Source organism: Musca domestica, unplaced genomic scaffold (assembly GCF_030504385.1).
Source record: "Musca domestica strain aabys unplaced genomic scaffold, Musca_domestica.polishedcontigs.V.1.1 190, whole genome shotgun sequence".
Classification (NCBI taxonomy): domain Eukaryota; kingdom Metazoa; phylum Arthropoda; class Insecta; order Diptera; family Muscidae; genus Musca; species Musca domestica.
Window position 1 is genome coordinate 190,819 of NW_026712246.1, and position 14,134 is coordinate 204,952.

At 35.5% G+C, this 14,134-nt stretch overlaps 1 protein-coding gene across 1 annotated transcript; it reads right to left on the reverse strand.

Moving 5' to 3' along the window:
- Positions 1-652: 652 nt before the first annotated feature.
- LOC101892743 (phosrestin-2) lies at positions 653-9,850 on the reverse strand. Its single transcript, XM_059121406.1, has 4 exons — positions 9,520-9,850; positions 5,122-5,929; positions 1,123-1,252; positions 653-1,035 (listed from the first exon to the last, which is right to left on the reverse strand). The coding sequence occupies exons 1-4, from the start codon at positions 9,626-9,628 to the stop codon at positions 991-993; spliced, it is 1,092 nt and encodes a 363-aa protein (XP_058977389.1). The 5' UTR covers positions 9,629-9,850; the 3' UTR covers positions 653-990.
- Positions 9,851-14,134: the final 4,284 nt, after the last annotated feature.

Sequence of the window (14,134 nt, forward strand, 5' to 3'; positions counted from 1 at the left end):
GTTAAGTTCTTGTACTCTTTGGAATTTCAATGGCTTTACCCCCAGCTCATTTTTCAACATTTGCCGAATGGAATATTGCGATATGTTCAGCTCAAGAGGCTTTTTTCGGCCACTGCGACGCGGGTTTCGATCAAGTCGCTTCATTACATTTCGAACCATTTCTGCTGATGTTGCTGTTTTCTTCGTCCACTTCCTTGACCATGGTCGGGCTACGCTACTAGTATCATGGTAACGAGCTATGGTACGAGACACTAAAGAATTATTCACTTTTTAATGCTGGAGTGCTCTAACGATAGCCACTTGTGGTTTTCCAGCCAAATATAAAGAAATCACATTATCCCGCTTGAATTCCATCACGAATAACTTTTTTTCTGAAAAATTCTCAACAAAATGCTTTTGTGCGCTTGTAAACAATATAATGAGCTGTCACTGCCAAAATTTTAATAGCTGTCGGACAATTATCTTAGAAATGGCAGCAGTTGGAAAATGGTTGCAGTTTTTTCATCTCACCCTGTAAATTTTATTTGCTACATATCCTACGTCTCCACAATCAGTACATGAAGCCCACTGAATATTTTATATAAAAAATTTTACCCCTCTCCAAATCCAATACCACCAAACCCATACAACGGCTAAACATAAAATCTCACACTTCCTTTACACACAATACATCATACAGATTCTCTTTTTATTATTATAACTATTATTTTCTTTAAAATAACTCTATATAAAGACATCACAATAAATATTAGTAAATATATATTTGATTTTTGAAAATATATAATTTTGTAATTGTTGTTGTTGTTTTTTTTTTCTCTTCATCATCATAAGCAATTGATACAGAATCACATAGAAATAATAGAAGAACATGCATACAGATACGTAAGTAGGTAAATGGAACACAGGTGTCCATTTTTGTTTGTTGTTGTCATTTTATTCGGTACTGGAGAGTAGGCCTTTTTTCGAAGTTTCATAGTAACCATTTTTCATTTAAGCTTCTTCAGTTTCAGCTGCTTCCAATTGTTTGCGGCTGGGCTGTCATAGTGAAATTAATTAAAAAAAAGATATTGAATGACAATTTTTTGTTGGCCCCATTGCTAATTATGAAATAGCGGAACTTACCTTGGGTTGCATAAGAATGAATGGTAGCTCGGCGCACAACTCACCACCCAATGCACCCAAAAATAGTTTGACCTTAACGGCATAGGAAACAATTATGCCAAAAGCATCACGAGCATCTGGACTGGCAATCCTGCAGAAAACAGACAGCAGTGCTCCATTTCATTAGAAATGAAAAAGAATATGGGAATTGTGTGCGAAAATTTCAATGAAGGTGACAGTGAAATGAAGAGATTTTTTTGTGACAAGAAAAAAATGAAAATATGGCCAAGACCCCTACAATAACTAAAATCGGGGGAATCATAATATAACTGTTGTACCAAAAGGTATACCTATGTCGATCATTTTTTGTAAATATGTATTATTTTATGCCCAAATTTGGCTAAATTAAATGGAAAAAATGACCACAACGTAAAAAAAATCTTGAAACAAGAGTTATCCTTACAAAGGACTATGCCAAAAAGTGAACGATTCTGGAAGTAATTCAAAGATTTCGATACAATTTCAAAGCAATATTTCTATGCCCTCAGTCATATGGCTTACATCATTTGATACGGCCAAAACGTGCCTCATCGAAATAACGGATTTAGACCATAGTTGTCTGTGGACCAAATCCGCTTCAGGACATCTAACGATGTCCGTCCGTCCGTCTGTCTGCTGGTTGGTGCGCACGATAACACTCGAAGGGAGTACCCGATTTGGTCCAAACATGGTCATCGTAATATTATTATAAAACTTAGACAAAGTTCGAAGATCGGCAATATCGGTCCACCTCTTCTCGTATCTAACCCCTGAAAGGTAAACATTTAAAAAAAGAAAATTACCGCACAGAAAGAAAAAGGATAATCCGTTTCTGCTCCAACTTTTGCAAATCGTAATGTTTGCATCAGTGCTAGGTCAGGTGCGCAACACTCCATCAAGTACCTACCCCACAAAGGGTCAAAATGTTGAATAACTTAAAATGTGATTTAAGAGCCCGATTGTTTTCAAATTATACACAATCCATGGTCTGGTGTGAAGATGGAATATATCGGTCTACTCATTCTGGTTCCTCCCCCACTAAAGGTCAAAATTTTGAAAATCCACGAAGCTCATAATACGCGAAATTAACATCCGATTCAATTCAGGCTTGGCACATCTAAATATTTATATCAACACAAGATCTGTTATAAAAATGGTAGAGATCGGGCCATATCTTGTGGAACCTCCTCCTCATAGGGTTCAAGATTTTGAAAAACTAAACGCTCTAGGAAGGCAAAATAAGCATCCAACTCTCTTCAAATTCCACACATAGAAACAATTTTGCTTACCTCCCACAAAGGGTCACAATTTTCAATACTTTTATCTGTCATAACTTGCGAAACAAGTCAGCGATTCTTTAAAACTTGCTACATCTAAAAACCTGAGATGAATATGAAATTTATGACTTCGCATAAAATTGGATATAAACATATGAAAAGTGGAATATTTCTATCGACTATGTATGGTAAAAATGGGTAAAGGGGGAACTTGCTACCTCTATTTTGGTTAATTTTGGATGTAAACTTTCAAAACGCCGATACAAATGTCTTCTTTTTTAGCTCTTCTTTCATAATCTACTAAAATTTTCTACTTAATTATTTTTTGTGTTGTACAGTGTAATCCTCACTAATTGTTCTTTTTGAAGCCTTCAAAATTTTTTAAAAACTCAAAATCAAAGTTTGGAATACGTTTTCAGACTTCCTTATATTCTTCAAAAATTTCTCGGTAATTGTCCCTTTAGGGCTTCTTGAAAATCCTTTAATGAAACCAATTTTAATAGTCCACTATAAAAAATTGAAATAATTCTGTAAAGAAATATTTCAAAAACATACGTTAATTGTCCTAAAATTCAACAAATCCACTTCAATTATTATTTCTGAATTGTGATTTTAGGGTTTCTTGAAAATCTTTGAAAAAGATTTCTTAATTGTACTATTTTGCGCCTCTAGAAGTTCATTAAAAAATGATTTTATTTGTACTTTTTGGAACCTCCTAAAAATAATTTCTTGCTTGAGGCCTCGTAGACCTCGTTAAAATATTTTCTCTAATATTTTATTCTGAAAATCTTTAAAACATACACGTTTAAAGTGCCTTTGAGAATTCCTGAAAATCTTAAAAAAATTTCCTCTTGAAAATGTTTATAAAAATCTACGTTTAAAGACTTACTTAGCACCTCCTGAAAATCTTTAAAACATCCACGTTTAGAGTCCATTTTGAGAATTCCTGGAAATCTTTAAAAAATCTACGCTGACAGTTTTTAGAACCTCCTGAAAATCGTTCAAAAACCCACGCTTGGAGTACTCGTGAAAATGCTGAAAAATCTCCGCTAACAATCTTTTCTCTTTCTTCTAAAAAGCTACCTTTTGACTATTTTAAAGACATATCAAAATTTTTAAAAATCACGTTTTAATTCAATTTAGAAACTTCCTGAACATCTTTAAAAAATCCATGCATGGAGTCCATTACGGGACCTTCTTAAAAACTCAGAAAACAACTTCTAGAGTTACTTATGAGACTAACTAAAAATCTATAAAAATTACATTTGGATTCCTTTTAGAGACCTCCGCAAAATCATAATAGAGGCCTACACAAATCGTAAAAAAATACACGTTAAGAGAATTTTAATTCTAATAATCTTTGAAGGAGTCCACGTTAAGAGTTCTTTAAGGGGCTCCTGATAATCTTTGAAAACTCCACATTTAAGGGGCTCCTAAAAATCTTTAAAAAAATCCACTTTAGAATCCCTTAAGGGGCACCTAAAATTATAAAAAAATCACGTTTGGAGTCTTTTAAGGGCTCATAAAAACTTAAAAAAAAATCCACGTTTAAAATCTTTTTTGCAATTCCTAAAAATCTTTAAAAATAATTAAATGAAGATCCTTCTGAAAATCTTTAAAAAAATCACGTCCTTTAAAGTGTTTCATAAAAAAATTAAAGACCCCTCCTTTGAGTCCAATTAGAGATTTACTGAAATTCTTTAAAAATCCAATTTTGGAGTCCTTTACAGGGTCTCCTGAAAATCTTACCAAAAAAACTTCTAGAGTCCTTTAAGGGGAATCTTGAAAAAAACTTCTAGAGTTCTTTAAGGGGCTACCTAAATACCTTTAAAAAGTCCACATCCACATTTAATACATTTATAGGGCCTCTTAAAAATCTTAAATTTAACCAAATTCAGAATCCTTCCAAAAAATCCACATTTGGAGTCCATCTGTAGGCGTTAATTCCTTTAAAAATCATACTTTATCTTTATTTACTACCTTTAAAAGTTTTGATAAAATCGACATTTTAAGTCCTAGTGAAACCACCTAAAGATTATTAAAAAATCCGTGAATAGTCCTTCTGGAAAGCTGGAGTCCTCTTGAAACCTCATATAACTCTCAGAAAAAAACCAATATAGCCTTAACTGAAATTCTTAAAAAATCCATTTTGTTGGCGTTCCTTATTCCCCAAAGTACTTCAAAAAAACAGAATTGATAGTTTTTAGCCGCCGTCTGAAAATACCAAAAAAGTCACGTTGACTATACTTTGCGGATGTTTTAAAAACTATTAAAACTCCGAGTTCCTAATCCACATTACATGTCCTTTTGGAATCCTCAAAAAATTCAATATCATCCACTTTGACCATTATTTTTCAGGATCTCCGAAAAGATCTTTAGAAAAGTGACCTTGGGTTTATAAAAATTCACGTTTAGAATTTAAATTATTTTTAAAAATCGTCTTTGGATGTCCATTTTAGGAAATCCTAAAAATGTGCAAAAAAAAAAATAAAAACATATTTGGTACTGTTTTTGGAACCTCCTTTTTTTAATCCACAATAATTGCCCTCTGTGGGATATCTTCATTATTCCGACTTAATTGTTTTGAGACTTTTTAAAAATCTAAAAAAAAAACATTTTGGTTTTTTTTTAAATCATCGAATGAAATCATCCTCTTAAGTATGATATAATAAGTATAATCGTAATTTACAAAATTTTTACTTACAATGTAGTTGAAGCCAATGAGGTATTCTTGTGTTTAACATCACCTTCCACAGCCACTCCGGCACGATCGCAGTTGGCCGCCAAATTCGGTACCAAATACATAACCTTTTGCAAGCTGGAACCCGGATTCAGAGGACATCCCTCGGCACTTTCCGAAAATGCAATTGTATTACGGAACTGGCCATTTTGGAAGAGTACAACATCAATGCCCTGCTGGACCATGGCCTTGATTTTCTTCACAACCTTATTTGAGTTGTTGCGCACACAAATATTGATGGCAATCTTTTCGCCATGATGATACAGCTGCTTGTCCAATGTTACCTCCAACTCCAATTCTCCAGGCGATAGCAAGAAATCCTTGCGTACCACAGTGCATGGTTGGATACCCTGTTTGGTTGGGGCATACTGCACTTTACGAATGCCCAAATTAATGGTACTACGACGATGAGTACGATCACAATCATTTTCACCGGCAAAGACCTTTACGAAATATTGGACACCACATGGTTGGGAGTTGTCGTTGGCCTTTTGTTGTAGCACAACCGAAGCGGGGGAGCTTGGAGGCATTTCCATGACAAAGGGGAATGCATTCGAGCCCAATTTCTTGAGTAGACGCTCTTGCATTTTGGTCAGTTGTATGTCCACCTTTTGTTCGGGGTGGACTTGTTGCGACACCAAAATTAATTCCTTGGAAAAACGTAGGCCAATCAGTTCGTCATCTTCACGGCCATAACGGAAATTGCAAATCAGCTGAACGAAGATTTTGCGATTCTGGCGAACGTATTCATCGTCCAGGACAATGATGCCATCTGTTGGGAAATGGGAAATGAAGATGTTTAGACATTTTAACTATTAATAAGGATGATGTACAGTAAACATATTGAAATTTAAGCAGATAATAAAATCGGACCACAATGTTTATTTTTATACCCCCAAGCCATATGGGTATATATTATTTGATACGGCCAAAACGTGCCTAATCGAAATAACCCTGCAAATTCTAATATTTGTATAAGTGCTAGTTGCGAAAATGGAAAAAATCGGCCGACTCGATCAATTACCTCCGACACAAAGGTTATAACACTTATAAAATGTAATGTAAGAGTCCGATTGTCATTAAATTACACACATTACAATATTTTTATTAACCAAAGGCTTGATGTGAAGATGGAAGATATCGGTCTTCTCCTTCTAGTACTTCCCCCACAAAAATTAAAATTTTGAATATCCGAGAAACTCATATCACGCGATATTAACATTCCATCCCATTCAGACTTGGCACATCTCAATATTTCCATCAACACATCCGGTTCTCTTCATATTTCACACATCTCATTATTTCTACTAATATAAGATCTGCCTGAAAAGATGGAAGGTATCGGTTCACTCTTTCTGGTACCTCCCCCACAAAGGATCAAAATTTTGAAGCTCATAAAATGCGAAATTAACATCCGATCTCATTCAGACTTGCTACATCTTAACATTTCCATCAATACAAAATCTGTTTTAACGTTGGTAGAGATCGGACCATTTCTTCTGAAACCTCACATTTTTGAAAAGCAAAACGCTAGTAAAACCAGTAGTTAGCATCCAACTTTCTCATTTTTGCCAACGCGAGATTTATTATGAAGATGATAGGTATCTGCCAACCTCTTCTGGTACCTCGCCCACAAAAAGGTCACAATTTTCCAAACATATTGTTTACAGCGTACAGAAGTATTTCGGTGAGAATTTTACAGAAAAAAAGTTATTCGTGAAAAAGTTATTAGCGTAGCCCGACGTCAAGGAAGTGGACGGAATGAAACAGCAACATCAGCAGAAATGGTTCGAAAAGTAGGGAAGCGACTTGATTGAAACCCGCGTCGCAGTGGCCGAAAAATGGCTCGTGAGCTGAACATATCGCAATATTCCATTCGGCAAATATTGACAAATGAGCTCGGGATAAAACCATTAAAATTCCAAAAAGTGCAAGAATTTCTGCCGCAACAGAAAGAAAATAGACTCAAAAGAGCTAAAGAGTTGCTTCGCTTGACCGAAAGTGGTGAACTGCCGACTTTGGTTTTCTCCGATGAGAAGACATTCGCTGTCAAGCAGTTTGTAAACAAACAAAATGATCTGGTTTACTTGACAAAGAGGTCAGCTGAAAATATGCACCTTCGGCCACCATAACCCAAGCGCCGGCCATGGTGATGGTGTGGACCGCCATAACAGTCGATGGTCGCTCTTCGCTCGTATTAATCGACCGTGGCACCAAAATAAACGCCGAATATTATCGCGAAAATATTCTGGAGGGTGTATTAAAGCCTTGGGCATGCAAACATTTTGGCTGCAGACCTTGGACATTCCGAAAGAAGTCAGCGCCATCGCACTCAGCATGCGCCACCCAAGAATAGTCGTTTCCAGTGAACTAAAAAAACCGCAGAGCAACATTCGAGCAGCACGTGACGGTTTCATTGGCCATTTGAAGGTCAAAATTCGTGCCAAAGGTGACCAGTTCTAATAAATCTCAACTTTTTTCCTAAAATTTGATGCTATTTCCGACATTTTGTGCTTTCATTCAATAAAATTTAAAATAAATGTAAAAATTATGGCGTTTGACTTTGTTGTAGTTTTTATACCCTACACCACATAGTGGTAAGTGGTATTATTTCTTTGTGCATTTATTTGTAACATGGGGAAGGAAGCGAGATTGACCCATAGCTACTTTTGAGGATCTGCATAGAATTACTTTCTGAGTTGTTTTATGCATGTCAGACCGTCCGTCCGTCTGTCCTTGTGAACAAAATGCAGGTCGCATTTGTTATCCGATTGAGATGAAATTATGCACAAATCATTTGTTTGGCCGTAGGACGAACCCTATTGGAATTGGAGATAATCGGTAAAAATTTAGATAAAGCACCCATATATATCTTCGTCCGATTTGCCTTTTATTGTGCACCAAACGTGTAATATCAGTCCAAATAGTATGGAATTTTGCACATACAACCAAATTAGGCCTGTAAATAAGTATGTCAAATTTGATCGAAATCGGTTTTGATATAGCTATAGCTCCCGTACATATTTTTCTTCCGGTTTTTTTATTTTTGTCCTCCGCAGCCGTAATATGCGCTCTGTAACAACAATATTTGGGGAAATATACCAAATACAGCTCAGAAATACCTTTACTAAATTTTATCGAGATCGGTTCAGATTTAGATATAGCTCCCATATATAACTTCGTCCTATTTACCTTTTATTGTGCGCCAAACGTCTAATATTTGCCAAAATGGGATGGAATTTGGCACATGCGACCGAATTGAGTCTAGAAGCTAAATTTGGTGAAGATCGGTTGAGATATAGCTATAGATCCCATATATATTGTTCATCCGATTTGTTGTATTTGTTACCCACAGCCGTAATATGCACTCCGCAACAACGATATTCAAGGAAATGTATCAAATATAACTCAGAAATATCTTTGCCAATTTTAATTGAGATCGGTTCAGATTTGGATATAGCTCCCATATGTATCTTTATCTGATTTCAAATTAATTTTGCACCAAATGGGCAATACAAGTCCGAATTTAAAAGATACAAATGTTTCGGCACATTTAGTCCTTTGAACTTTAAATTATACTTATAATCATAGCGTGTATGATTAAATTCTGCCATAAAAACTTTTAATTGTTATGTGGAGTTCTACTAAATTAGAAAAGTGGTGTAGGGTATCATAAAGTCGGCCCCGCTCGACTTTAGGTTTTCTTTACTGGTTTTTATCTTACCCTGTGTATCTGTCAACCTCTTCTGGTCCCTCGCCCACAAAGGGTCACAATTTTCAATTCATATATCTGTCATCTATACATTTCTCTCAACCAAAAAATTTATATGAATATGGAATTTATCGATCTCCTTGCAATCGAAGTGTGAAAATGGAATACTTCGGTCCACTAAATCTGTTAGGAAATCTGATACATTTTCTAAATATTTTCACATATCTCATAAAGTGAAGGAAGTCGTCGATATAGTTCAAACTTGGCACGTCGCAAAATTTATATCATATTTATTTAAAATTGAAATGGACAATATTGGGCCATTCCTTCATAATCACAACAGAACCCCATTGATTACCTTGTTTTAAATATTTTTTTTATTTTTCTTTTCAGTATCAATATTTAAAAAATTTTCATAACTTCACTTTGTTGTCTTCCTCGTAAAACCTTTAAATGTTTGCTTATTTCGTAATTTTCTCCCCCCTGGTTTAATTGGGTTACCAAAATCTTAGCTGACACGTTTCGCACTTTTATGGTTTCATTGAAACCATTTCAATTTCGCCAACAAAAAATTCCAACACTTTGTACATACGAATATCCACTTATAACAACAACCACTAATTTCCGAACATCTACTCAGGGCAACCTACCAACTGGCTCCACCTGGGTCACCGAATCCACAAATTCACGCCTGTTCATGTACAGGGTGATCATGTTGTTGGGCGATGCCTTTTTAAAGACTTTAAAATTTACAACCATTTTGATAGAGTTCTTCTTAATTAAATTTTACGAAAATCAAAAAACGTTAAATTAATAAAAAAATATAAATAAAACTTTTGTTCGTTCGTTTAAATGAGTGAGGGTGGGAGTGTGTGGTGTTTGCAACAAAACCAAGAAAAATTGTTTGTTAATTTTTTTTCTTCTTCTTTTTTCTCGTTTCTCCAAAAAATGTTAGTTGCACAGCACTTATATTCACGATTTCTAAAATGACTTTGAATTAGTTTTGAGAATTAGACCAACCTTTATACTGTTTTTCTTTCTTTCGTTCTATGGGTATTTATTTAATTAGTTTTCCAAATGGGGAAATGGCAAAAACTATGGCAAATGCACAAGAAGACCAGAATGAATGAAGAAATGAAAATAAAAATGATATGCGTTCGGTAGTGAAGACTTGCAGAAAACACTTGCCATGATGTGGTAAAATTTATATTTTAATACTGTTCTGTATATACGTGTAATTATTAAATAAGAAAGCATAGAATACATCGCTACATTGGAGCCTTGGCCTGTCAAAACATCCAATTTTTTGGGCTATTATTTTTATACCCCCCCACCTTTGAAAAGAGGGTATATTAACTTTGTCATTCCGTTTGTAACATCCCTAGGTATTCGTCGTAGATCCCATAAAGTATATATATTTATAATCAGTCGATTTAACGAAGTCAGCCTGTCGAACGGTCTGTTGAAATCACGATACAGCCCACATTATTTGACATTGAGCTCCAGAATTTGGCAGAACGATTTGTGTTGTGTCTAGGATGGATGGTAGTGAATATAGGATAAATCGGTCCACGTTTTAGTATAGTCGCCACATAACAAAAAATGCCGATATTCAGAATTTTGATGATTTTTACCACATTTTTTCATGGATTTGTTTAAAAATGGTATTTTTAGGTTATAATGGGTTCTAGCTCGTCTGGCGAAATATTGTATGTATAGGTCCTTGTTTTGGTATAACCCTAATATCACGGTACGTACAGGGTTGCCCATATTCGACGGACCCATCTGGCAACGCCATAACTTTTGACAGAGATGTCACATGACATACCGCGTTTGAAGCGTCAGTCCAAGCAGATTTTTACCATGAACCAATACACGCCACGCAAGCGCTCTGAAATAGTTGAAATTTACATTCAACAGAACAAAATGTGAGAAGTGCGCCTTCTAAGAACACCATTTTCGACTGGTAAGGCTCTTTCTAATCCGAAGAGGCAATATAAAAGTCGACCAAAGCGATCGACCGAGAATATCGCTGCCGTACGAGCCAGTGTTAAGAGGTCCCCAAGAACATCCCAAAAACGACGTACTCAGCAGTTGGGCATGGCTTGGTCCACTTTACAACGGATTATTCGCATTGATTTGCATTTGTTCTGAACAAAATTCAATTGACGCAAAGAATGTTGCCTGCGGACAAGCCTCGTCGATTGGAATGGGCCCAAAGAGTCCGTCGAATATGGGCAACCCTGTATTGATATTCGGTATTTTGATGATTTTTCACATTCTTTCACGGATGTGTCTAAAAATTGGCATTTGTAGGGTATAATACATTGTATGTATAGGTCCACGTTTTGGTACAGCCTCCATATAACGGTAGCTCCTTATATTCGGTATTTTGATGATTTTTGCATATTTTTCATGGATTTGTCTTAAAATTGGTATTTGTGGGTCATAATGAGTTCTAGCTCCGGTGCGAAACATTGTGGGTATAGGTCCACGTATCCGTTCAGCCCCGTATAACGGTACTTCCTGATGTTCGGTATTTTGATGATTTTCCCACGAAAATACCGATACTCGACATTTAATATTAATTGGTATTTGTAGTTCATAATGGATTCTATCTTCGGTGGCAGAACATTAAAAATGTAGTTCCACTTTTTTCCTACAGCGCACATATAATAATACCCACCGATATTCGGTATTTTGATAATCCCAGTCACATTTATCCACATAATTCTTTTATATTTGGTATTTTAGAAGATTTGATATATGACAATCCTTTTGTTATTGAGCCAAAAAATTATTTTTCGAAGTTAGTCATTTGAATCAAATAATGGAATTATATTCAAACAACTTTCAAATCTTCGAAAAAAAAAATCTTGTAAGCAATGTTATAGTCGTATGGGGCCGACCATGTGATACCCTACTACAGATATTACCCTTAGACTTTCTGACCAGGAACATTTGCCCAATATTTGCGCACTCTGCCGTGCTGTTAGCAGTTGTGGACCATTTTATAGCTAAACGTAATCCAATGGCCATCCAAAATGCTACACTTCCTCTCTGTTAACTTAACTTAACTCTCTTCTCATGCAAACTGCCATATCGATGGTTTCATTTGTTTGATCAGGCATTTTTTCTGTTTTCGGTTCATCTTAATCCATAAATATTTTGGCCCCTCGGTAACTCCAAATTAAGACTCATCTCAATGATTTGCTTGTCTACGATATTTGGCTATATTCGTCAGTGAAATCAGCATAAAAAAGCCAGAAGTTCGCCTTTTGTGTAGTTTGGATTCCGCCTGTAATTTATTTTCAGTGCGTCGGTAGGATGGAAATGTTGGTATTCTTTTACACAAAAGTAGTGGTCCATTCTACCCGCTATTCTAAACTCTACCTTCATTCAAGATTTCATATCCTTTGGTTTTAATTTGTGACCTTTATAACGGCTGCAAAATCAGGTACATTTTTAGTTGTTGGTCCATTTCAAACCCTAAATATATTGCAAAAGTCTTTAAAAATAATAGGCCTAGCCCTTCTCAGCCTAATCCTAACCTTTTCGTGAGGATTGGACGATAATTGCAATCTGTTGTAAGGTTAAAAAAATATTACAAAATATACACTTCAATATTATAAGTCAAATTAAAAAAATCGTATGCGATAAAAAATATGAAAAAAATAAGAAATGTCACAAAATACTACAAAATTAATATTATTGTCATTATAGGCGCCTTTTTATGCGATTTTTTTAGATTTTATACTGTTATGCCAAAAGGGCATTTTGAATTGGCAACATTTGTCAAAATCGGTTCAGCCATTTTTGAGATATACGCATTCTAGCTAACATCCCTTTCCTTTGTATATACACATTCTATATATTTCGCTATATATATCCGATATATTGGCTCTACGTAACGGTCAGAATTGACCTTTTCGTCTATTTGTGATTTCGACGGGGTCAAAAATATTCGCCGTTTAATGGAAAATTTTACTTTTGTTTAACACAAATGTTATGGTATATATATCAAGACACAATATATTACCCGATGTCCATTAAAATTGGAAGGCTTCTGACCAGTCCTAAGCTCTAGAACCATGGTAACATCCACTTCGATTGGTTTATAATTGCGATCTGTAGAGCAGCTGCAAAATCAGGAAAATTTTCAGTTTTGGTCCATTTCAACCCCTAGATATTATGCGATCATCTCCAAAAGCAACAGGGTTCTATTCTGGCCCTGTCCCCACCTCCAAGCTAAATTTCGTGAAGATTACAAATTAACATGGACAGACGGACGGACATACATAACTAGATCGACTCAGCTCGGCGAGATAGGAAGATCCATATATACTTTCCTATGTGGGAAACCAATATTTCGAGGTGTCACATAATTTTTGGCCCAATCAAACTTATAATACCCCCAACACATAGTGTTGTTGGGTATAAATAAGTTTGAGCATATTGTTTTTTTCAAAATCTTGAACCCTATGTGGAGAAGGAACCAAAAAAATGATCCGATCTTTACCATCTTTATAACAGATCTAGTGTTGAAGGAAATATTGAGATGTACCAAGTCTGAACGGAATCGGATGTTAATTTCATGTTTGATGAGCTCCATGAATATTCAAAAGGTTGACCATTTTTGGGTGGGGTACCAGAAGGAGTGGACCGATACATTGCATCATCACAGCAGATCTTGTGTTAGTAAAAATAATAGGATGTATGAAGTATGAAGACATCCGATTACTTACTTCGCATTTTATGATCGTTGTAGTTATTAAAAATTTTGACATCTTGTGGGGGTCAAAAATTTGGTCCGATTTATATGATCTTTATAACAGATCTTGTGTTGAATGAAATATCGAGATGTACCAAGTCTGAATGGAATCGGATGTTAATTTCGCGTCTTATGAACTTCATTGCTGCTCAAAATATTGACCCTCTTTGGGTCAGGTACCAGAAGGAGTGGACCGATATATTCCATCTACACACCCGACCTTGCGTTAATAAAAATATTGTGATGTATGTAATTTGAAGACAATAGGACACTTACATCATATTTTATAAGAGTTATAATTATTCAAAATTTTGACTCTTTGTGGGGAAGTACTTGATGGAGTGGACCGATATTGTCCATTTTCGCACCTGACCTAGCACTGATGCTGATTAGGATTTGAAAAGTTGGAGAAAAATCAGATTATCCTTTCCTTGCAGCAAATTATTTTCTTTGAAAATGTTGACATTTTGTAGGGGGAGGTACCAGAAGAAGTG